The sequence below is a fragment of the Leguminivora glycinivorella genome, chromosome 1, assembly GCF_023078275.1.
Source record: "Leguminivora glycinivorella isolate SPB_JAAS2020 chromosome 1, LegGlyc_1.1, whole genome shotgun sequence".
Lineage (NCBI taxonomy): Eukaryota > Metazoa > Arthropoda > Insecta > Lepidoptera > Tortricidae > Leguminivora > Leguminivora glycinivorella.
This window is the reverse complement of record NC_062971.1, coordinates 15,606,701-15,633,860: the sequence shown is the minus strand read 5'-3', so window position 1 is coordinate 15,633,860 and position 27,160 is coordinate 15,606,701. Positions and strand designations below refer to the sequence as shown.

Below are 27,160 nucleotides of genomic sequence, written 5' to 3'. Positions count from 1 at the left end.
TTATTTTTACACTGATCGGTTTCCATTAAAAATAATAATTATAATTGCTTAAGCCCCACGGTAAATTAATAGTTACCTAAGTAATTCTTACTATCGTGTTAGTAAGGAATACTTTTATTATTTTGAAATTAAATTTATTGGTGCCTTTAAGAAAAGTATATCTCCAAGAATTATATCTGTAAGTTTAATAAACCCTTCTCCTCGCTTAAACATCAATGAATATTTGCAAAGTGTGTGACTAAATCAGATACATCCGCCATTAAGCTTAAAAACTACTGTGAGCATTTCAAAGACAATACAACAGTTTTAAATGAGATGCCATATAATTATTTATTTTGACAGTATATCCAACTCGACTTTTTTTTAATTATTAGCACCTCCAAATTCGAAAAAAAACTCGACGGTATTTCAAATTTCACATTTCTACGTCTCTACTATCAAATTTTATTTCTTTTACTTCTTCAGGGTTAAAACTCTTAACTGAAACCTTTCCTATCTCAGAAATATCTGTACTTGATAACTTATTGGTAATCTTAGTGATAGATATCCTACTTTCTATGTCATTAGCATCACAAATGCTTTCTAATATTACTCCTTTTTCGACTTTTCTCGGTTTTGGCACAACACTTTGGGTGACTGGCTTTGTACCCCTGATTTTTTCCGTGAGTATTTTATTGCAGTTCTTTTTGGACATGTCTATAGCTAAAGGGTCTTCTTTTACTTCTTTTGAGTCTTCTTTTTTATCCTCTGGCTTGTTCTGCTGTTTGAATTCTGCTACTTCTGCGTTCGTGATGTTGTCCTTTTTCTTCCATTTTGTTCGTCTATTCTGGAACCATATTTTGACCTGGAATGAAGAAAGGAGTATGTTAGATTTGATAGATTAACTTCCTAAATAGGATGGAGTTAACAATTGTGAAAACAATAATTGAAAACTTAAATTCTAATAAAAAGTTAATTATCTGTTAATTTTCAATTACTTGAACTAAAAATTGGTCCGCCAAGTGATATCTAAATCCTACTAGTGCTAACTAACTAATAACTTCGTGGAGGTATCATGAATTAAACCAATTATTGCACAGTCAATTGAAATTATTTAAAGCGTATTTTATTGTTATTAAAAGCAAGACTTTATTTCCCGAATTCCTAAGTTCATAAGTGTACGCTAGCAATCTCTCATCATTACATCATTAGCCTATAATTATTGCTCGTACAACGAAAACGTGCGAAAGCAATAACCGAAAATGTATCCGCTGTTTAGACAGTAGTGTAGTGATATCACGCATACATACACGTTAACAAACAGTTAATTACGACGTGATCGATCCGCGCCCCGGGGACACAGGCTGGGGCCAACGAGCTATCGATATCGATGATTCCTTGACTATTAACAACGACGAAGATACCGATTAATCGGCAAAGATATTGATGTCGATAGTCGGGAAATCAATGAAGTGTTTTAGTGACATCGATCGAAAGATCAGTAATCTCTCGATAGCCATTCATGGTGTTCGTGGTGTTACTACGAGTACAAACTGCAGCCAAAATCTATGGATTTTTTGAAATACCTAATTACCTATGATTTATTTTAGCTCTCGTGCGTGTATATTGTATATGTCAAGTCATGATTCAAATTTAATATCGTGTATCAAAATACACTACGTACACACTTAGGATTTGTGTTCCAAAGTAACACTTTAATGAAACTTCATTATTGCTGTAATAAAATTAAATGCCAAACATTTTTATGAATTTGAATTTAAATATAAGTCACTTTTCTTGCTACAACTGCAGTATTAGGTATTCGTAGGAGCGAAATCCCTCGAGTTATACACTAACTAGCTTTTTCCCGCGGCTTCGCTCGCGTTAGAAACAGACAAAAAGTAGCCTATGTCCACTTAAAAAATCACGTCAATTCGTTGCTCCGTTTTGCCCTGAAAGACGGACAAACAAACATACACACACACTTTCCCATTTATAATATTAGTATGGATTACCGAATTGAAAGTGTTCAGAGAAAAAATAATAAAAAATGTATTTAAGTATTCAATCTGTAATTATGACCGATGACCATTGCAGTGCAAATGTCATACAAATTAAGCTCGGCTTCGTTTTATTTACTTATCAGTCTTATCACATATAATGATTATCAATATGTGCATCTCATATATGCCTTGAAATATTTATTTGATTAACTATAATGAAAGATATATTACATATAATTAATACGTAATATGTTAATTATAATCATGACAGCAATTCATCTAGGATCAATGACGCAGAACGCGGTAGATGAATCCTCACGACGTCTTGGCCCGGCGATACAATATCTCGTCTAATTATCGTTTAGGGAAGTTCATTTAGTTATCATCGATAAATTAAATAGTGAAGCGTAAGCATTTTCATAGAAAAAAAGTTAATATAAAGTATAAAATACAGGCTACAGTAAAATCAGTTCTACGGCTACAAATTAATAGAGTGATTCTTGAAGATCGTTTGAAGATCGTTTTAGATGCAAGGCTTGCTATTTGTATTTTTTATAATTAAGTATGGACGTATTTGTACGTAACCGTACATATTTATTGTTAACAACCAACAACAATGACGATAATAACGTTCTTCGAAAATTAATACGATATAAGAATGGAGTTCCGATCACGTCTCTCGAGTCATTTAATAATAGAATATGTGTATCGGTAAAATATTGAATATAGACTGGTTATTTGACTATTTAAATAACGTGTTACTCCATATAAGAAAAAATAAATCTAGAAATATATGACTATTGCCAGAGGTAGCTGTTATTCTGATGGTTCGTAGTCTGAGTATAAAATTGAAAGGCATAACAATAATTATCCAGAAATATTACTAGGCATATTTTTTGAAGCCCTACTGATTGTTCTGCATACAGTTTTAAGGCATAAACCTCATAAGTCATAATCTTTGTTACGAATAACGTTTAATAGTTCTAACGTTAACAACCCATATTATAGAATACTATAATCTTAGAATCAAGAAAGTTGATGAATATAACATTCAAAACGGATCCCTTTGTTTTACATTTTTCATTAGTCATAATTCTGAAACGGTTTCATTAGGGTCACCTATAGATAGGTTAGGTTAGGTTTGTTTTATGGCAATCCTGAAAAGTTACGCGTTTTTGAGAAAAACCAAATTATGACTAACGAAAATGTGGACAATCGATACATTATACCTTATGACTTTATTGGTAGTCCGCATTTACCTCGCGTCCATTAGAACGGAAATAGGACCCCTGCCCCCTTCTACTCGTTGACGAAGCCGAATACTACAAAAACCGGCCAAGAGCGTGTCGGGCCACGCTCAGTGTAGGGTTCCGTAGTTTTTCGTATTTTTCTCAAAAACTACTGAACCTATCAAGTTCAAAACAATTTTCCTAGAAAGTCTTAATAAAGTTCTACTTTTGTGACTTTTTTCATATTTTTTAAACATGTGGTTCAAAAGTTAGAGGGGGGGGACGCACTTTTTTTTCCTTTAGGAGCGATTATTTCCGAAAATATTAATATTATCAAAAAATGATCTTAGTAAACCCTTATTAATTTTTAAATACCTATCCAACAATATATCACATGTTGGGGTTGGAATAAAAAAAATATCAGCCCCCACTTTACTGGTATGGGGGGTACCCTAAAAAAACATTTTTTTCCATTTTTTATTTTTGCACTTTGTTGGCGTGATTGATATACATATTGGTACCAAATTTCAGCTTTCTAGTGCTTACGGTTACTGAGATTATCCGCGGACGGACGGACGGACGGACGGACGGACGGACGGACGGACGGACGGACGGACGGACGGACGGACGGACGGACGGACGGACAGACAGACATGGCGAAACTATAAGGGTTCCTAGTTGACTACGGAACCCTAAAAATGAGCATGCAAAGGAAGAAATGACGGGAAAATCAGTGAGCTCATTGAGTATTTTAATCCTCATTTCTCAGCTAGGTTCGCTAGTTACCTTGTGTCATTCAGAGCAAAAATAGGAGCCCCGCATAGCGAGGCTCCGTCGAATCGCTGGCGGGGCCTAATACTTTTAAAAGCAACATGAAAAAATAAAACACAACATGTAAAAGACAAAATGCCGGGAAAATCAGTGAGCCCAACGAGAAAATTTTCATTTCTCGGGTACGTTCGTTAGTTACCTTGTGTTCCTTATAATGAAAAATAATATTGATCCCATTGAATGTTATGATTAAAGTTAATGTGGACAGTAATCATTATTACTTGCGAAAATATACTTTACGACAATTATGACAAACATGTTTATTGCTTTCAACATTATGTCCATAATACAAAATGCAATTTGATTATTATGCCAAACAATGTTTATGACTAACAATAATGATGACTTGCAAAAATCTGACCTCCAATTTCTGACATTCAACTTTATGACTAATGATAATATGACTATTAAAAATTATGACTAACAACGTTATGGATTGTAAAAATCGGACTAAAAAAATTATGGGAACCAATAGAGACCCTTCGTAGTCATATATATATTATGGTCAGGGTACGTAGTCGAATGGCACAAACGCTCACGAAACGCTCACGAAACGAAACGCTCGTAGATATCGATCTCTATCGCTCTTGCGTATTGGCGCGACAGAGCCAGACTACCTTTCGCGGCGTTTCGTTTTCGTTTCGCGTCGCAGAAATGCCATTCGGCTACGGCACCAGGCTTTAACGTAAACACATATCAAAACCGTTGAAGAATGTGGGTATACTGAATAACCGGGGCAGGCAGCTAGTAAATACCCAACTGTTTTAAGAATCATAATTTATATGATTCTAGTAAAAAGTTATGTCGCATAACAAAATAATACCTAATAAAATGTCTATGTTGTACCTATAAAGGTATCACGTTGCATATTGTGACACTGCAGCAGCAGTGTCTCGAGATTACCCCTAGACGTCTTGGGTCTCGTGGGAACCATTTTGGCTGCTTGCGGCAATTGACAGAGCTTCAATACACTACACATATTACTCGTGCGTATAACTTAGGCTTGCAAATTAAGATTTATTAGTGGGTTCGTAATTTATTAAGACGATACGGTAGGGGTCAATTCTCCATACAAACGCTCTCGACTATTTTCTCCCTGGTGTTTGAAGATAGAGCAATGATTTTTTCAACACAGATTGTTATTATTTTTATCTGTGTCGGACCGTTTAGATTTTTTTGATATTCTGCTTTTTAAAGACTCTAGATCCAATCAAAAATTTCCAAAAACGGCCTTTTTCATTGTGGCGCAAAAAAGCTGTGATACTCAAGATTGGTAAGAATTAACCAAAAAAGCTAAACGGTCCAACATAGATTATTTCATTGTTATTCAAATTCTCAAATTTTGTTCCGATTGATTAAGTTTTGAAGGAGGAAAGAGTCGAGAGCGGAACCTCGATTTTAAAGATTTTTTTGAAATATCTTTTGACTGAGTTGTTCTTAATGGACAATTTTTTTTCGATAAATCTAGTTAATAAAGACTTAACAAAAATTCCCAAGTTGAATGGGCCCCCCATCCTTTCCATTTTAGCATTTTCGCTTCCGTATCCTCTTAAATTACAATTTATAATTAAATTCACTTTTCAAATAGGAGCTCTATTTATCTACATTCTACAACTCTTTTTCTTCTACATATATAATATTTTATCTTGAATTGATTCAGGTTTAATAAAAAAAAATCAAAAATGATGTAGTTACGGTCACCAACCAGCATACATTTTTGTACATTATTGTAATATCTATTTTTGTATATTTTCTAATCCATAAAATAAATGTCAATTAAGGTGTTACCCATAAAACTACCATATTAGTATCTATCTCATTCGAAACATCAAAAATTAGTTGTTGATACGATATAGATCCCTCTTGCTCTTAATACTGATATATTCGATTCATATCCTATCTAGACTGTATCTTAATATTCGAATCGAGCCGTTACATACAAACTAGCCTAAACTCACAGGCCCACACCGGAATTCACCTCAACGCAATCCACTTGCAAACATGCACATAATTATTATTGATTGCACATTAGCAGCGTGTGCGACAAGGACGCAACATGTCAATCTCGGCTTGTCAGAGCGGGACCGCTGGGGCACAATGCTGTGTTACATGTCAAAGCCCTAATTGTACTGGTTGATATCGCTTTAATAACGGTTGACTGATGAGTTTGGCTAATTAGTATGGTTGTGTGCGGCCTCTAATAGCCTTTATGGGATTGCATAGTAACACATGACTTGCGCTTAGAGGTCAGTGTAATTACTTGCTACCTACATAGTATATGTATACTTAGGTTCAGTTCGTGACGTTAGTAACATTATATTATATTATTAGGCAAGTACCTATACATATAATGTAAAGTACCTTAGGTATTTAATAAGTTAAGAGTTTCACCTCCCCCTTTCCTGCCGAGGATGTCGTGGTGGGATATGGGTTAAATTACAACTACTACAACAGTACGACTAACCAACAGTAGCAACATATCACTGCAATATTACAATGTACAAATATTTCAACTCCTTAATTGCTAAGATAGGCACTGAGCCTTGATATCATGTGCTTTGCCTATCCCTTTTAGGAACACAGTAGTGAGTTTATGTATGTAACTAGCTTTTACCCGCGGCTTCGCCCGCGTAATAAAAGTATTCTTATTGAAACGTTTACAAAAAATAAGATTTTCATTTGGATCCGTAGGTTTCTTTGTAGGTACATCTGTCCGCGATTACTTCGATTAAGGTAAAGCGGGGCAATTCTCGACTGGGGGGCCATTGTAACTGATCTATTTGCTGTACGGTCAGCAAAGAAAGTGGTTTACCACTTTTCGACTCTATTGATCGAAAAGTGGTAAACCACTTTTTGGGCTGACTGTAGTACTTACACGTATTACTATTCTTTTAAAAGAAATTCTTGCAATGATTGTAGAATTTTTACACAGCGACCACACCACAGCGTAGGTAGTAGGTACGAATATGTTTGTATTTTACCTATATAAATATTTATACTGGGGAAACTTCATACAACCCACATAGCCAGTATCTCGACGCTATTGTCGGTAGGATAAAAAGTACTTCCTTGCATTATCGCTTACAATTTTTTCCATTTTGCTTATACTTATTGCAAACGTAAACATATAAAAGGAAAGCAAACAACGATCTTCTTACAGCACATTGAATGTAATAGTTATTACGGATGCAGGATACTCGCCGATGCCTACTTACAAATCCCTTCGCACTGAGCCACCTGCATTTTACACTGCCTAGATATCGATTGCCGACCGATTAGTCCGACCCCAATCCCTATTCTTATCCCCGTCCCTATCTCTATCCTTGTCCCCGTCCCCGTCCCCGTCCCATCCCTATCCCTATCCCTATCCCTATCCCTATCCCTATCCCTATCCCTATCCCTATCCCTATCCCTATCCCTATCCCTATCCCTATCCCTATCCCTATCCCTATCCCTATCCCTATCCCTATCCCTATCCCTATCCCTATCCTATCCCTATCCCTATCCCTATCCCTATCCCTATCCCTATCCCTATCCCTATCCCTATCCCTATCCCTATCCCTATCCCTATCCCTATCCCTATCCCTATCCCTATCCCTATCCCTATCCCTATCCCTATCCCTATCCCTATCCCTATCCCTATCCCTATCCCTATCCCTATCCCTATCCCTATCCCTATCCCTATCCCTATCCTATCCTATCCCTATCCCTATCCTATCCCTATCCCTATCCCTATCCCTATCCTATCCCTATCCCTATCCCTATCCCTATCCCTATCTCTATCCCTATCCCTATCCCTATCCCTATCCCTATACTTTCCCTATCCCTATCCCTTCCCTGTCCCTGTCCCTGTCCCTGTCCCTGTCCCTGTCCCTGTCCCTGTCCCTGTCCCTGTCCCTGTCCCTGTCCCTGTCCCTGTCCCTGTCCCTGTCCCTGTCCCTGTCCCTGTCCCTGTCCCTGTCCCTGTCCCTGTCCCTGTCCCTGTCCCTGTCCCTGTCCTGTCCCTGTCCCTGTCCCTGTCCCTGTCCCTGTCCCTGTCCCTGTCCCCCTGTCCCTGTCCCTGTCCCTGTCCCTGTCCCTGTCCCTGTCCCTGTCCCTGTCCCTGTCCCTGTCCCTGTCCCTGTCCCTGTCCCTGTCCCTGTCCCTGTCCCTGTCCCTGTCCCTGTCCCTGTCCCTGTCCCTGTCCCTGTCCCTGTCCCTGTCCCTGTCCCTGTCCCTGTCCCTGTCCCTGTCCCTGTCCCTGTCCCTGTCCCTGTCCCTGTCCCTGTCCCTGTCCCTGTCCCTGTCCCTGTCCCTGTCCCTGTCCCTGTCCCCTGTCCCTGTCCCTGTCCCTGTCCCTGTCCCTGTCCCCCTGTCCCTGTCCCTGTCCCTGTCCCTGTCCCTGTCCCTGTCCCTGTCCCTGTCCCTGTCCCTGTCCCTGTCCCTGTCCCTGTCCCTGTCCCTGTCCCTGTCCCTGTCCCTGTCCCTGTCCCTGTCCCTGTCCCTGTCCCTGTCCCTGTCCCTGTCCCTGTCCCTGTCCCTGTCCCTGTCCCTGTCCCTGTCCCTGTCCCTGTCCCTGTCCCTGTCCCTGTCCCTGTCCCTGTCCCTGTCCCTGTCCCTGTCCCTGTCCCTGTCCCTGTCCCTGTCCCTGTCCCTGTCCCTGTCCCTGTCCCTGTCCCTGTCAAATTATCATGCTAGGAGGTGAACTTTGAAAAATCCTTTCTTAGTGGTCCTCTAAGGAACATCCGTGTCAATTTGAAATCTCTTGAACCAGAAGTAAAATATAAAAACTAAACCTATACTTATGGCTATTTTGGATATTTTAACCCCATTGCACAACAACAGGGGAGAAAATTTATTTTCCACCTCATTAGATTTTAAAATCGTTGTATTTATCGTGTTCAGCGACCCGATAAACCATAAAAACGATACCCATATTGTGTTTTTGACTTTACCCCCTTTGCACCCCTTTAGGAGTCAAATTTTCAAAAAACCTGAAACATGTATTTAGTCATATGTCTTTAGGAATCCTCCTATGAAGTTTCGAATAAAATAGTCAAACTAATCTTGTTTCCCCATACAAACTTTGAACCCCCATTTCACCCTTTTAAGAGGAGAATTTTGAATAATCCTTTCTTAGTGCTCCTCTACGCTATATAAGGAACCTATGTGCCAAATTTAAAATCTCTAGGACCAGCGGTTTCGGCTGTGTGTTGATATATTATGTCAGTTAGTCAGTCAGTCAGTTTCTTCTTTTATATATTTTTTGATATTTAAACCCCATTGCACTATAACAGGGGAGAAGGTATTTCACTTCCGCCTCGTTAGATTTTAAAAACGTTGTATTTATCGTGATCAGCGACCCAATAAACCGTAAAAACGATACCCATATTAGTTTTTTGACTTTATCACCCCCTTTTCACCCTTTTAGGGGTTAAATTTTCAAAAAACCTGAAACACGTATTCAGTCATATGTCTTAAGGAATCTTCCTGTGAAGTTTCGAATAAAATAGTCAAACTATTCTTGTTTCCCCATACAAACTTTGAACCCCCATTTGACCCCCTTAGGAGGGGAATTTTCGAAAATCCTTTCTTAGTGCTCCTCTACAATATATAAGGAACCTACGTGCCAAATTTGAAACCTTTAGGACCAGCGGTTTCGGCTGTGCGTTGATATGTCAGTCAGTCAGTCAGTCAGTCAGTCAGTCAGTCAGCTTCTTCTTTTATATATTTAGAAGATGTACCTATCTATGTATTGTGAAGTGTACAGAACATCACATAATATTACAAATTGCCGATCAATTTCGATTAAATAGCATTGTGTAACCGCACTTCCAATTTAATTTGATGAGAACTTGTTTGTTAAACTTAATGTTTGCGAATTGCTTTATTTCATTCGGTGGATGATTTTGTTTTAGGTTTAAACGTAGATAAGTATGCAATATAAAAGAAATTAATCGATATTGATGTTTCAAAAGATAATCACAAAAAGTGTTTGATTTAAGTAACTACCAACATATAAATTAAGCTATATTTTTCAATCATAAACAATAATATCAGAGCAGTTCCCGTCAACTTTGTACATAGCCACGTCAGCAAATTTTAATTGATCCTATTTTGTTACCAACATTTAGTAATATAAGTCGACTTTCGTAAGATATATACAGGATATAATTGTTGTAATTAAGAAAATATAGATACTAGAGAACCTTAATGACGAAATAAAACTTACTAAAATCTGAATTCATCAAAAATATCTTGGTAACAAAATAGGAATAATAAAAACAAATTTAACTTTTTCCTTAATTTTTGTACAAACTTTTCGAGAACTGCTGATCAATCAATGGAAGGTATATTCCAAGTTGCATTGCTAAGATTCGTATTATGGTGATAACAAATAAATTGCTTTCAATTACGTGTAGGTATCATTTGTTTTTCTAATATGGGAGCTACGTTATTAACAAAAGAAAACATGTTTTTAACCGACTTCAAAAAAGGAGGAGGTTCTCAATTCGACTGAATGTTTTTTTTTTTTGTATGTATGTTACTCGATATCTCCGAGAATCGTGGACCGATTTCCAAATTTTTTTTTGATCGAACGGGTATAACCCCGAGATGGTCCCATTGGCACCAAGTCAGGGTCTGATGATGGGATCTTGGAGAAATCGAGGGAACTCTTCAAATGTTATAGGCACATGTAATGTTTTTGGTGTATTTTTCAAAGGTACACCAGTATTTACGCCTGACGGTAGTAATTTTATGTGGCTGAGCTGATGATGGAAGGTCAACTCCTCAATGGTTAGGAGTTAAAGGATAATTCTTTCACTACTGTACATATATTCGGACTGATACATATAATATCACTAGGAACCACTAAAAATCAACAAATAAATTAACTTTTTAACAAAAAATAAAACCGCCTTCAAAAATAAGCGCGTTACAAAACACGGAGAAACTAAAAAGCAAAAAATAATAAACCTTTGAATTCAGATTTCTTATCGTATTGCAATAATCTAAACATCCAAATTATAAACAAATCAATTATTTTTGGAGTCGGTACCAGCCTGTGTAGGGTTGGGTGGGGCAAACAGGCAATAGCAAGGCGACGAACAGGTCTGGTACCGACTACAAAAATAATTGATTTGTTTATAATTTGGATGTTTAGATTATTGCAATACGATAAGAAATCTGAATTCAAAGGTTTATTATTTTTTGCTTTTTAGTTTCTCCGTGTTTTGTAACGCGCTTATTTTTGAAGGCGGTTTTTCATTTAAAAAACGAACAGTTGGTGGAAAGATAATGTTCATAGTTATTCACAATACTTAGTCCCGCCTCAATTGTATCTTACTTAAATGATAACTTATGATATTCATGATAATCGTTTCTTAATCGATTAGTAACAACCGTAATATCACGTCTGTGTAACACAAGATGTGTTGTAAATAGTCACCCAACGTGACATAGTCGCTACTTGGCTAGATAAATCCATTTCCGTGGTAACAATTGGTTGGCCACATTAATTACAGAGTATTGCGATATATTATATACACGATCGTTATTCACATCTGCAATAAAAGGACTTGCTGTATGTAATTGGAGAATACCTATTTTCCTTGACTTTATTAATAATGTTTAGAAACTATTTTATGTTCACGCAAATAAATATAATTAGGGCAATCGTCATTCTTATGTCACAACAGTCATAAATTTGTTTGAAGTGTAAATACAATGTACATGACTGTATTGAGAGGCCCTTAGAAAAAATCTACCTTCCGTTATCATCATAAAGCAGGGTTACTTCTCATATTCAAAGTACATATTTTTTAGACTGAACTTGTACTTTTAAAATAAGAGCGTAAGAACGTTTGTAGGGATAACTTAGCTTGTTATAGGCCTTTATACCAACTAAAATTAATACCTATCCATTAAATTATTTGTAATATTCCCAATAACATTGAACCGATATCTGACCTGGACTGTAACATCGAAGACATTGTAGGGCAAAGAAGCCGTCATTGATTAAGTGAGGGAGTGATTGGGGGAGGGGGATGAGTAATTGTAGATTAACAGGCTTAGTCATCGGCCTCGATATCCGCTGAGATGCGTAGGGTTGGAATCGTATCGATAAAATACTTTTGAGAAGCTCAGAAGTTATTGGAAGAAAGAAGTTAGCTCAAAATTGTATTACCTTTAGGTTGTAACATGGCAAACCTGCATGTTGCAGTCGCCGCGCGCACTGGCCGCTAAGAAGAAAAAGTACGGCCATATCACGCGTCTTTTGTTTTTTTTGCACAAAATTTTCTCTGCCGGGGAAGGCTCATATACATTTCAAGTGCTAATTATTTAATTGCATTTAAAACTTGTGAAATACTTCTATTGTAAAAACAGTGTATTTGTGTTGGGCTGCCTCTTATGCAGGTACCTATAACTGTATAATATGTGTAAAAAGTTAAGTTTATTCGTTTAATGTTGAAATCTAATCCAAGTCTTATTGTACGTCACTGTTTCGCGAAAGCGAATAAGGCCTGGGCTAGGTTCCGACTGCAGACCTAAGCACGCACGATTGTTGCAGCCCTTTCTTCTACTTTAAAATTTAAGAAGAACTTTGCTGAACGTCGCTGCTTATACTACTCAGCGCTGGAACATCTTCAGCCTGGTTTCTATACAACTCGCGCAGTGGCACCTGCGGACAGACCACGTTATACGGCTAGACGAAGACCAGCAGAAGGAACGTTGAGGCCAGTGACGATCTTTTACTACCTACTCGCGTACTGACAGATATTACCCATTTTATTGTATATATTAGTTTATATATTATATTGTTTACTTGAAGAACCTTTGTTTCATTTCTCCGCTGACTAGCCGGCTACAAGGTACTGATTTGACACTGTTCATTCGGATTAAGTATACTATTGGTGTTTCTTGGAAATAGTCTATGGATTATAGTATTTTGATAGATTTAAATTAAAATGTGCCTTCTTCATTTATACTATTATTTTTAAATGCAGTGGTAATCTTCTTCAAAAATTTTCAAAGTATTAAATTAAGACAAAGCCGTTTTAACTTGACGAGGGTTTTTGATAACGGAAATATATAAATATTATTGGATCAGCCCAATGAACAAAGTTCAAGTTTTATCTGCACTTTCAATCTGCACATTTTTTAAATAGCTGTACCAGAATCATAACCTATTACTTTTATAATTACAGTTTTCTTATTGGCAGACAAAGCATTTCACAACCTAAGTAAATCAATCATACACTTTCGTACTAGTTCGTTCTAATTCAATACCTTGACACACATTCCTGACATATACCTAAACGTATCACAATATAAATACATTCCGTTAATCAAGTGGCAAGCCGCGCAAGTGCGTGGGTGATCAAAGGTAATTAGTTCGTGTTTAGATTTGTGGAATCGCAAGGGATTGAATTTTGTGAAATTGTGATATATTTCTGAAAATCTTGTCCGCATCATAAGGAAAAAACAAAGAGTTACAAAGAGTAGGTTTATCCACTCAATTGCTCTAAAATTTTCAATGGCCTCTGTTGTCAAGTAAAATAAAGGTGACAGCTGGTAACTAGAGCTACCAAAAGCAATAGGATAACCATTCAGATTCACAAGCGTGCAATGGATTATTAGGAATGTACTTGTTTCAACTTCTGGAATGCTACGATTTGAAATTGGCGAAAATCTAGTGATTTTTTTCTAATCTTGTCCGAATGAAAAGAAAAAAAAACAAAGAGTCTACCAAACGAGATATTGGGAATCACAACCAAGTACATAATGTATAAGTAGAACCACATGTAATCGATTTTTTTACATCAAATATCACTAAGAACCTTTTAACAGAGACCCTAGGGTGAATTCATTCGGAAACGTAAATTTTTGTTTCCTAATGAAAAATAAAGCCCAAAGAGATTTTTTAAATAAACAGTGTTTCCAAACGTCACTTTTAGACTAAAATTATATGTGCTAGGTACTGTAATTTCAAAGTTAGAAAGGTTTCGTTAAAATACCGGTTTCGCTAAGTCACCTACATCACTACCAAATAAGAACAATTCCGAACTAGTCAAGTGGCAGAAAGTTTTACACTTCACGTCTCACCCGAAGATTTTAGTCTAGCTTAGTGCCCTCTTGGGTCAAGTCAACTTGCGGAATCACTCACTGTAATCTATTTAGATTACAGTGAGTGATCTTGTAACTACTGAGTAAATACTGTTTTCATCTTCTAATATTATTTTTTTATTTACATATAGGTTACATTTTATTTAAGCGAGATTAGGGTAAAGAGACAAATTACTTACAAACGATGCCAGAAGCTAAGAATAATAAAAAGTGGAAAATATTCTGACATTGGATTGGATAGATGTCGCTAGGTGCTTTGATTCATATGGCTTGCTGGCTGTGGATGAGCTCTAGTTGGCTCAGTTGGCAAAACGTTCGAAAAGTGGCCAAGAGGCAGTGAGTTTGTCTCGCCCAAAAGAGTCATTTTTATTTTCTGATATTTATTATGGGTTTTGTTTTCATAATTATATGCGTCATTGCACTAAATATTTTTCTATGCACCACAAAGTCGACAATAATAGGGCGTATGCCGCAAATCATACGACCATTCTGTCATCTCCATAATAAGACTAATTAATCATACGGCTAATTAATATTCGAACCGCAGCTCCGAGCGCAATGTGATGGTAATGTAAACTATCGCGCTATTTAGATAAATTATGGTCATGGTACTAAAAAATATAATTTTACTATTTTCATTCTAGATTTATTTTAAGACAAAAGCGGAGGATCCGCATGAAATCGCCTTTTTATACAAACGAAGCCCTCCTTTCCTCCCTGGATTACTAGTCATTACTAATACACTAATACCAACCTACTAGAGAGTGAACTTAGTTCATCTCAAACGCTATCACGCATCTTAGGTTTTGATTTCCAATCAGTTATGCTAATTTTATACCTTGATAATATTTTATTTTATGTATGCGCTTAACGCTCAGTTCTCTGCATACACAGCACAATTTTTACCAGACAAGAGTTCACCCTACTATACCTATTTTCCTAAAGAAGACCCGAGTTATCTTTTGGGAGAATTTTATGTCATGATATTGATATACTCCAACGTACGAGAATAGGCTTAGTATTAAAATAGGTATTTGGTAATAGATGTAATGTCATCAAATGTACACATGCCAAACATCGGCAAACGAACTATTTTCGTTTTATTCTTACTCCAAAAACGACACATTACGATATTGCGTGTCGAACGTGCCTCGAGTGTCCTTTGTCAATCTGCCAATCAGCAATTGAAAATACCTATCACAATGAAGACTATAGTCACGAACACGGATTGGACGAGTCCGAATAAACGTCTATGGATGTCTTTATGCAGAGACATTTTAAATAAAACGGTGTATTAGTTTTAGCTTCTCGTATTCTTAACAACGTGATGAAATTACAAAAATGCGTACGAAAATGATGCGTGGTTATTAAATATTTCCACTGGTCAATTCGCACGTTTTATTTTTCTTGATTCAATAACATTTCACAATCGTCGTTTATGTCGTGACGTGATTGATCAGAAAGCGACGACAGCAAAAAAGGTAAATAGATTCAATCAGAGAACGCTCATACCATGCGTTTTTGACATTTTAAATAGAAAAACAGTGTGTTACCACCACCCGGGCATTTATTAAAACCAATAATATAATATACAGTCAATTAGCAATCGTTAGCGCATATCAGTAAATCATAGTTATTTAAATTAACTCAAAAATTAATTTTCCGAAATCCCAACATTCAATGTAATGCGCGCATTTCTTAATTGACATTACTCACATCGCTGATACTTATGAGCTGTCAATGCCCTCACTTGACAAGCGTGTGTGCTGTACATTGCTGGCAAGAATTTTTTGTTAGAAATTTTATAAAGTCAAAATTATTAATTAAGATAAGGGCATGGTTAAGTTAAATAACTGTGTAAGATTACATATGGGTAATGTTGTTGGTAGCACACTGTATATAAAGTTTGGTTTTAGTGGGTAACCGTTTGGGGTCGCTGTTCACTTTGACTTGCTTGACTTGACCATCATTAAATAATGTAATTTTTCGTGACGTTTACGTCATCTAATAGGTAATTTAAAACGTCAAAATCTCATAGTAGATTCTCAGTTAAGTTTCCATAATTTGCACTTGTTACCTACCTACAGTTATTAAATCCTCGTATAAATTCTTTCGAATAGACAATCTGGACATACGTTGTGTATCAGTTCTCTCTGCCGCAGACTGTACGCTAAAAATAATAGCTTTCAAGCCTAAACATTGAGCCTGTACTAATACAAGAATCTAACCATTACAAATCGTAAGTGGGAAGGTGTAAATAATAACAATTCTGATCTCGCTAAGATGCACTAATGGATGACGCAGCTGGGCGGCTGCCAGCACTTGACGCCGCGGCCAAAAACTCTGCAGATATTGCGATGGGGTTGCAGGCAGATATAACTAGAATGGAAGAGCCATCGGTGGTTTTCTTTTTTGCCCTATGTGAAATTCGTTTGGGTAAAGTCACTATTACCTATTCATAAGTGAATAAACTCGGGTTTATACGGGGATGCGAAAATTTAACTAGCAATTCTATTTAGCATTTAACAAACAAACGGAGTGAAAAAAAAAGCTGGCTAATACAGGGAGCATGCATAAACTATAGGGGGCAGCACACGTGTCAGATATATTGCGGGCATAAGGCAGCAGAATCTGTAATACGCAAGAAACATAGTACCTATACGTGACGTGAGCTGTAGAGCACTTTCTTTGGCGTGAAAAGTTTGTTTCCAAGCGTGAAAAGTGAGCAAAATGGCGTGCTCTTGTGTTGGAGGCCAAAACTCATTTTGGGTTATCGCGCCAGCCAAGTAAATAATAAGTAACGCGCACGGTCCCTATTAGGTTTCGTGATGCACACATAAATATCAGTTTTTTTTGCTACTGCTGCCTGTAAAAGCATTCGTACATGTATTGTGATCGTACGAATACCTTGTTTTCTATCTTTTTCTACTCCCGTGTTGTTATTCGTCATTTACTGTGTCACATAAAAGATGCCCGCCCCCGCCCGCGCACCCACGCATACGATATAGCTCTTAAAGCATTGTTAGGTAGCCTTTAAGGGATATAGCAGGCCGCGGGGCGCCGGCCGGGGGCGGGCGGCGGCGCGGGGGAGTGCAAGCGACAGGATGAGTGCAGAAACATTCCAGAAGACAAGTTAAAATACTTATAGGAAACAGTGCGAATTTCACGAAAGTTATTCTAGAAAACTATTCAAAAGTAAGTGCATGGTCGTAAAAAAGGATTGTATGCAACGGTGTTTAACTGAGTCAAAAAATACTCGTAGCGTCTTAATAACTATTTTCGGCATCGCCTCAAATTGTTACCCACGCCACTCGTCTTTTTTGACCTCCTTTAAACGCCTGTTGCATAAAATACTATTATCGTATAATTTTCTAAAAATACACATAGGTAAAGTTTTCCATATTTACAAGTTCATAATATAGGCAACAAATAAATAGGCAAGTAAATAGGCAACAAATGCATCATCGTAGCGCAATTCGTGGCATATCCAGACACGAATATCTTCGGGCAGTCAAGTTGTCTAGTGCATTGAGACCTGCGCTTTCATATCGGAACTGCATTTCTCGAGTGTTACCTGCCTCCGGGGACTTTGATGTTGCCAGCTCACACTCACAGATTGCTTGCACGAGTGTTTACACTTATAGGTTATCTTTATCTATTTAGGTAGACTTTTCCATGCCTATTAGAGAGCTCGTTATATTAAGTAGGTATGCAGGTATGTAAAATGCGATGAACGTATAAAGTTTCAGGTGTGAAATAATTACATATCCATATTTTTATTCCGTTCATATGGAAGATTTATTCTGCTACAAAATATATAAATTATTGCGCAAAAATTTTCTACAACTGAATCCTAGCCAAAAATACTTCAAGTTTGTGCTAGGAAAACAAATAATCTAAAAAAAGCAAGTAGGACTATCACCAAGGAAAAAGCTTTTAATTTGTGGCTTTTTAGTAGGTACATTCCCGTAACTAACCCATAGGAAACTATTGACTTCTACTGGATAGGAATAGAATGTATTGTCTGAAAATAAACATTATCATTTTCATTCAAATTGTATCGGAAACGTTTATTTTTGGTTAATACAGTCAGTCAGTGAAACAACGCACCAAAAGTATCTGCCATCCTGAAAAAATAACTTGTACCAATATGTACACACATTTTTCTTTGTTTAGCGGTTACCGAATGGTAGACACTTATGAAGAGTTGTTCGACCCACTTTTGATAGCGACAATACAAGCTTTATATCCTGATAAGAATGTGGCCGAATGGCACCAATAGTGTGTCAAAAATGACTTTTTTCTCGGGACTAGCTCCTCACCACTCACTATTAAAATAGAGTCTGAGAACCAAAAATTAGGCATGCTTTTTCCATGACGTTTACAATATCAAGTACCTACTGCATTCGAAACTGTTAACAATCTTTGACCAACTAAAAAGTCTGTCCTAGTTTATAATGGGCAAAGTGAACTAAGGTTTATAGTATGGCAATACCATATGATTTATTAGCAATTTTGTCTTATGTCAATTAAGCATAAATTGCTTGACCTCATAATTTGTATCAACAACTAAAATGGCATTTAATATTCACTAGTTACTTCTTGCAACTTCGCTCGTGTAGAACTTTGCACTTCCAATCCTAGTTTTCATGTAAATTATTTAGGCCGCAAGTATGCTATATCTGACAGCGACTCGGTATAGCACATCTACATAAAATAAATTAATTATATTTAATTATTACTATTGCAATATAAGAGGCTCTATACAGGCAATCATTGAAAATGACCTAGTACTTACCGATTAAATTATACCTATGTGAGTCAAGGTAACAATACCTAGTGAAATTAGCTGAGGCAAGCCATGGGACTTTCTTTTTTGTTTTCTTATTTTGCAAAATTGGCTTCATAGGCATATAAAATATATTACTTGAGTTAATTTGACAAGTGGACTACATAGAGATATTCTTGATGTCTTTATTCACTTTTCGTTAATAAACTTGCATCAAAGGCGCCTATAATAATAAAGGAAACCTCATAAAACCCGAAACATCATTAGACACATCTTCCTAATCGTTTCAATATAACGACATTCTTATTAGCTATTTCGCTTTCGTCAAAAGAAAACTGTAACATAATAAACGACCACATTTTTCATCGAACAAGTTTGTTCAGCGAATGGGTGCCAAACAAAACAGCAATTAGTATAATCAATGAATTTTAAAACGAAAACGTGCCCACGCGCAGTTCTGCCCCGCTGTCATTGGCTAGCCTAATCTAGGCCGTTGAATTCATGCGCTCCTATTGGTCGGCTCGTTTTTACAAGTATTTGGCAACGATTCAAGGGGTGGAGCATGAGACTGGAAAATAAGACCTGTTTAATTTGAAACAAACGAGCTGTCATCTGTCAGCACGACTGTTATAATTATTGACAGTGTTATTTGGGTCACTCATTACTTAACACTGTGATTAATTACCTGTTAGTGTTATTTTCATAGTTTGATAGTTGATAAACTAATTTATTCTAAGTTTATCCTGTTCCAAGACCATTTCCTAAAGTGTGCAGAATCTACACAATCTGTCTTATGTATTTCGATAAGAAAAATTAACTACCCTATAAAAATAATAGTCTAAAGTTTAGATGAAAATCGAACCTCTTACACTACGATAGCACAAAAGCTTCAATAACATTTAGAACAAGTTTTGCGCATTAAGTAAATGTACCCAGCTAGTATAATTAATAGCAACTAATTAAGGCAGGCTAAAGCGGCGACACGACCGGCGCGCGCGCACCTTTTACAGATAAGATAACGATCACGTAAGGGAATCACGCAATTTTGTCTCAACCTTTTAAATGTTGATGAAGATTACACAGGCCTGCCTTGTCCATGGTTTTTCTTGGGTGAGTAATGTGTTAAGTATAAATTAGATAGGTAAACCATGCAACGTTAAGCGCAGCTATAGTGGGCAGGATGCATCAAGAAGTACCTACCTATTATTTATTTATTATTTCTCACTCTTGTTTTGAATACCTATGCGTTACATATTACAATTCTAGTTACGTACGGTTTAGTTTGTTTAAGGTACAGCGGGGCAAATCTCGACTGGGGGCAAATGTAACTGGTCCATTGTTTCCATGTTTTGCAGTGTTTGCATTATTACGTAAATAGAGTGTCCGCCGGTTATATAATTATGTTAGGCGTGTTCAGTGAATGCATGTGGAACTCAACATCATAGTGTAAAAAACGGCTCGGTTACAATTGCCCCGAGTTGAGATTTGCCCCGCTGTACCTTACCCGATTTACTTACCCAACATAAGTGTCCAATATGCATTGCGTCTTACTTTCTATTTAAAAAAAAGTATTGGACAAAATTAATCACCCTTATAAATACCTACACATAAGCTATTAGGTACTAGCATAAAAGATTTTAAGTTACATTCGAAATCACTGATACGCTATTTCAAACCAACTTATGAACTTATACAAGAGCTCAGCTGGGAGTAATCAAGGTGCTTAAGAGTACCTAGCTGATTTATTCTATTTTAAGATTTTATTTTACAACAACGCAAGTCACCATATCTTCAATGTTCCATTCCAACTTAAGTTTTTAAATTGTTATACTGATACCAAAATCCTTTAAGTTCTCGATGCGCGTCGCCTTATATGAGGCGCGGGTGGGACCAATTAAGCGTAAGGCGGTGTAGGATCAATTAAGGCGCGTGTCGGTGCATTTTTATGCAAATGCGCTGCCCCGGTGGTCTGCTCGAGCGCAGGTTGAGCCACGCGCGGCGCAGGCGTTAGATGCACATACACGTCATAAAGCCTACGTAGGAACCTAGATTGTATTTAGGTGTGACTATTTCAAAAATATGTTCTAGTTTCATTTCCTCTTGTTTTTATTAATATAGAAACGGCGAATAATCGTAGGCTGACGAGTAGTGTCACATTTACACATTATTTTACAACATTTTAGGTATCTAAAACTCAAAAGTGAATAGATTCAATTGATGAGAATAGAGATTGGTAGTTGTAAGGGTTGTATGTACGAGAATGAGCAAAATTTTAACAATTCAAATCAAAACAGGCTCTTATTTTTTTTAAATAAATTTGTCAAACATATAATAGGTGTAAACACTTTAAAGTTAGGGCCATTTGCCAGTGTACATATATTGTATACGACACAAGTAATATAAAAAAAAGCTTTAGATACCGTAGATATTTCATATTTATTATTTGAATCTACTTCAATGTACTGCAACTACGACTCAACAAACAACTTCCCGGTCCATTCGCTACTAATTTGGTTTATCGATCCTGTTGCATCCAGCCCGGAGGATGTGTTGTGTCCAGCCAAATCTGGAGCTCATAGGACAATACAACATTTAAACTACTATAGCTTAAGGGTACTTAAACTTTATTGATTATATTAGTTTACGCCTTTAAGTCTCGTTTGCAATTTTAGTATAGGTTTAGTACATGTGTAAAACTGGCCAAGAGCGTGTCGGGCCACGCTCAGTGTAGGGTTCCGTAGTTTTCCGTATTTTTCTCAAAAACTACTGAACCTATCAAGTTCAAAACTATTTTCCTAGAAAGTCTTTATAAAGTTCTACTTTTGTGATTATTTTTCATAATTTTTAAACATATGGTTCAAAAGTTAGAGGGGGCGGACGCACTTTTTTAGGGTTCCGTAGCCAAAATGGCAAAAACGGAACCCTTATAGTTTCGTCATGTCCGTCTGTCCGTCTGTCCGTCTGTCCGTCTGTCCGTCTGTCACAGCCGATTTACTCGGAAACTATAAGTACTACAGTGATGAAATTTGATGGGAATATGTGTTGTATGAACCGCTACAAAATTATGACACTAAATAGTAAAAAAAAGAATTGGGGGTGGGGCCCCCCATACATGTAACTGAGGGATGAAAATTTTTTTTTCGATGTACATACCCGTGTGGGGTATCAATGGAAAGGTCTTTTAAAATGATATAAAGTTTTCTAAAAAACATTTTTCTTAAAGTGAACGGTTTTTGAGATATCAGCTCTCAAAGTCGTAAAAAGTATGTCCCCCCCCCCTCTATTTTTATAACTACGGGGTATAAAATTCTAAAAAAAATAGAGGTGATGCATGCTAATTAACTCTTTCAACGATTTTTGGTTTGATCAAAGTATCTCTTATAGTTTTTGAGATAGGTTGATTTAACTGTAATTTTGGCAGGTGTATAAATTGACATAATAAGTTTATTATATTTGCTGCTACGGAACCCTTTGTGCGCGAGCCCGACTCGCACTTGGCCGGTTTTTTTTTTTCCTTTAGGAGCGATTATTTCCGAAAATATTAATATTATTAAAAACGATCTTAGTAAACCCTTATTCATTTTCAAATACCTATCCAACAATATATCACACGTTGGGGTTGGAATGAAAAAAAATATCAGCCCCCACTTTACATGGGGGGTACCCTAATAAAACATTTTTTTCCATTTTTTATTTTTGCACTTTGTTGACGTGATTGATATACATATTGGTACCAAATTTTAGCTTTCTAGTGCTAACGGTTACTGAGATTATCCGCGGACGGACGGACGGACGGACAGACAGACATGGCGAAACTAGTTGACTACGGAACCCTAAAAATCGAGTTTAAATTAATAAAGTATGTATCATCCACGATGACGCGCAAAATCAATGCAATCATGAGAATTATAGTCGACGCATGCGTCTTCATGAAAGACACCATCTTATAAGCATGATCTATGTTTCTTCAATCTGCCCTTGGGCTCCAGAACTGCCCTAACTCTCGCCATACTTCAGCTATGGGTAGCTACGAGGAAATAGCACGATCTATAGATATAGATATTATCTATATGGTTCGTCGATCAGCCCTAAGTTCTCCCGGACTGCCCTAACACTAACCGCACAGTTGTGCTACTATATTTGTCGCCAAACCTCAGTTATGGTAGCCCAACTACTGGCGACCGCAAACAGTGCGCACTGTACAGTTCTATCTAAGTACTAAACATTCCTATCATCGTGAGGTTTCTGTATATAGTAATTAATAAATGTAACGTTATTTACAACACTTATACGTATTAGTTATGTCTACTTTAATTGCCTAGTGGTTCTGCCCAAGTTGTAAAATAAAATAAAAATATTCCGTTCAATTAATGATTACAGATACAACTTTACAATTAAAACGGTGAAATCATAAAGGCGCTATACCTTTTTGATGCTTTAGTAGATATGTACGAATACCTTATGTCATAATGTAGTAGGTACATCATGTCAATATTAATAATAATTATAAATTGCATATTTATTTATTTAATCGTATGTCATAAATAGGTTCACAGGTATACAGTTTTTATATATAAATTGCATAAAAGCGGATAGAAAAAAATCATAAAAACGATCATTGAATCTGTGGTTCATTTCGCAAAGCTAAACATTACAAGTTACAAGCGCAAGTCTCTTTTCAACTTGTCATATTAGACAGGGACTACTCGTACCACTTATAAATTGTAATTCGTAGCTGCGAGAAATGGGCCAGTGATCACAACATCTCATGAGAGTCGGCTGATAATAGGCTAGTTTTCTACTAGTCAAATCAGCTTCTTTTTAAGAACTGTCAAAACGATTTGCTAATATGGAATTACTACGAAATACTGATAAGTGACGTCACGGTCAATTCATTTACTTTATATCTTTCTCTTATTAAATAGAAATTATGTTTAAACATAACTACTGTCCATATTTTTCATCAAATTATGTGGTGCTTTATTTCGTGCACTGCATAAAATATTTTATTTTAAGTATAGGAAACTAGCCTATTGCAGCTTGTAGAACAGAGTAGTATCGGACATACGAAAGCATTTTCCCTGAGAACTTCGCTGACAATTCAGTAAATTGCCTCTCAAAGCCGTTTATTAAACCTGAAAGTGTTTTTCTATTTGTTCTCATAAAATTCGAGTGGCAATGAAGTACTACAAAATGATGCGCCTAAATATTGATATCTTTTATTAATATTAATGAAAATGATGTATAGTATCGGCTGAAAATTGGCTAAGTACTTTATCCGCCATTGTGGGGCGTGTCCAGGCGGGTTTTCTACTTTAAACAATTTGGCGTAATTTTATACACCGGCAACATATCAACGAATTGACCTATACCGTCGTAAAGAATGCTTATCGGTGCTCCAGTATTGGTCTAAATATTAACAACAAGTAACGCGGCGGCACATAAAAGCGGGCGGTCTCTTTGAAGTTGTCCCGCGCGTGACCACTGTAATGAGCAGTCTTATTAAAACGGGCTTACTTCTGCCACTACTCTACTTATATATGCACCTTTACTCAACGATTAACAAGGTTCAATTTCCTAAAATATCAATACGAAAAATAGTGTCTTTGAGAACTCATTACTGGTGTCTTGTCTTTTCTATACCTGTAAAAGTCTGATTGGTCGAGCAAACAATTACTATGTTTGTAATGCGCAATTATAGGTTGTTATTTGAGATTTGCAAGTTCAGAAAAAAATGAGACATAACCTCCCCCTTTCTATAACACCTATTCCATGTTTATATGTTAGGTAATGAATAAAAGTTACAGAAATTTTCATTTGTTTTCCTTTACATTTGACCCACAGTTATGTAGGTTCATCATCAGGAACCACCCTATAAATGGTCAGTGTCAAGTGTCTGACGGCAAATGTCAAAACAAATAACATAAGGAAGTGATAAGGAACGCCACACTCGTGTTCAGTAATTTTTATTTTTTTAATGATTCGATAACCGTGAGAGTTAGGTTAGGATGCTAGTTTCTTAGAGAAATTAATTGAACCTTCCCTTAAAGTTAACGGAATTCAATAAAAACACGGTGTATAACTGTTTAACTTTTACGTAATTTAGCTATGTACGTAAATAAAACGTAATGTTTGTATAGCCGTTCTAACGTAGCGAATGAGCTTTCAGCTGAAAGTTTTATTAAGTAAATCACTAACGTATGATTGTACACAACCTACTATACAGTATTTACTTGTTTACATATATAGTTTTATTTAATAAACAAATGAAATGAAACTTCTATGTAAACGCACCAAAGTACACACAAAAGCTGAGAAAGATTATTCGATTCCAGACTTATTTGAAGTCTTGATAGTTTAAGTATATATCAATAATGTGTATTTCAGAGTATGCATTTTTTTTGATAACATAAATGTTAACAATATGTTATATATTCTATTTAATTTCACGAAACAGCTAAACACAGTGCGTTTAATACGGTTCACCGCACTTCAATCAGGAGGCTGCGGTTTGACTGTTACAAACACACTACCCGTGTACCTACACCCCAGACAGCGCAGGTAAGTAAATTTTGTGCCTAGACTAGTAATGTACAAATTGCAGAACATTCCCAAAAAGCGGAAACATTCTTGAGAATGTTCGCAGAACATTCCCGCAACATGCAATTTATTATTTAAACAAGAGAATATACTTGAAATAATGTTTAAATGGGTAACATAATATAAAACTACATGTTATTATAGGTATAATATTGTCTATTACAGTTAGCTATTTTGTTAATAATACGAAGCCAGCGCACTACCACGGGACTACGTCATGACTTGCGGAGTTCGGCGAAATTATGGTATAAACTACGAAGTTACTAAGTATTCTGATAAATTCTCGTTCTCGAGAACATTCTCAGAAGTTACCGAAAATTCTCATGAGGAATGTTCTGCAACTTTGGAAACTTCTCGACCGTGCATTGCTAGCCTAGACCACTTATGAAATGAAGGCAATAGGTAAGACGCTACAGGAGCGAAAATGCTAAAATGGAAAGGAGCCCCCTTTCAATTTGGGAATTTTAGGTAAATACAAATATACTTGTGTTATTAACTAGAAAAAAAAAATGTCCATTCAGAAGAACTCAGTTAAAAGACATTGCGGCAAAAATCTTTTAAATCGAGGTTCTGCTCTCGACTGTTTCCTCCATCAAAACTTAATCAATCGTAACAAAATTTGAGAATCTGAATAACAATGAAATAATTTTTGATGGGCTCTAGTTAAAAATCAAAACGGTTCGAGATAAAAATAATTATTATCTGTGTTGAAAAAATCATTGCTCTATCTTTAAAAACCAGAGGAAATAGTCGAGAGCGTTTGTATGGAGAATTGACCCCTGCTGTATTCGTCTTTATAAAATTAAGCCTGGGCACCATCACCTCCAACGTTGACTTTGGGAGCATTAAATTAGTTTTAAAGCTTTACATAAATGTAATGACTTATTAGGTTAATTTTGTTTTGTCTTATATTATTAGTGTAAATTCATCCATTCGTTACTTAAATAAATATATACCTAGCTTTAGTTGCATACAATATATCCATTATCCACTGTTCAATAAGTTTAAAACACCAGAACGTTTTGTATTTACAACTAATTGAATAAAGGTTACGATAATTCTATTAACAAGAAGCTTCTTGTAATGCCAAAAAAATAAAAATTATCTTTACAATCTTAATCTTAGCGGTTACTATCACAGTATACTTCCTGTAACTTTTTTATACGTTGCCATTACTTTGTAGTTCTCGTAAAGAAATAAAAAGAATATTCTTGTAATGTAAACTCAACGAAGAGTTATATTTAAAAATATTAAGTTTGTATAAATATGTGCGCATCGCTGTCAACTCTATTATTTGTATCGTAGCGAATGCCATCGCAGTATAGTTGATATGACTGTTTTATAAGTTGGTATTACTTTGCAGCTCTTGTAAATAATGACTATAATATTCTCGTAATGTATACTGGTGAACAAATAGTTCTGTTGAAAAAGTATTTAGTTAGTATAAATATGTGTTTCGTTTTTGTAACGAAACGCCATGTTTAAGTACCATTGTATATCTTAGTGAATGCTATAGCAGTATAGTTGATTTTACTTTGCGCCTCTTGTAAAAAATAACAATGATATTCTCGTAATATACACCGAAAAATAATTGTTATAACAAAAATATTGTTCGCATAAAT

The 27,160-nt window shown here is 36.3% G+C and overlaps 1 protein-coding gene across 1 annotated transcript in view; it reads right to left on the bottom strand.

The window, feature by feature from the left end:
- Positions 1–20: 20 nt before the first annotated feature.
- The window catches only part of LOC125229286 (homeobox even-skipped homolog protein 2-like), a 109,858-nt gene continuing 82,718 nt past the window's right edge, over positions 21–27,160 (bottom strand). The window contains exon 4 of the mRNA XM_048134083.1: positions 21–844. Coding sequence (XP_047990040.1) covers positions 416–844 — 429 coding nt within the window. The 3' untranslated portion in view covers positions 21–415. The remainder of the gene's footprint in view (positions 845–27,160) is intronic.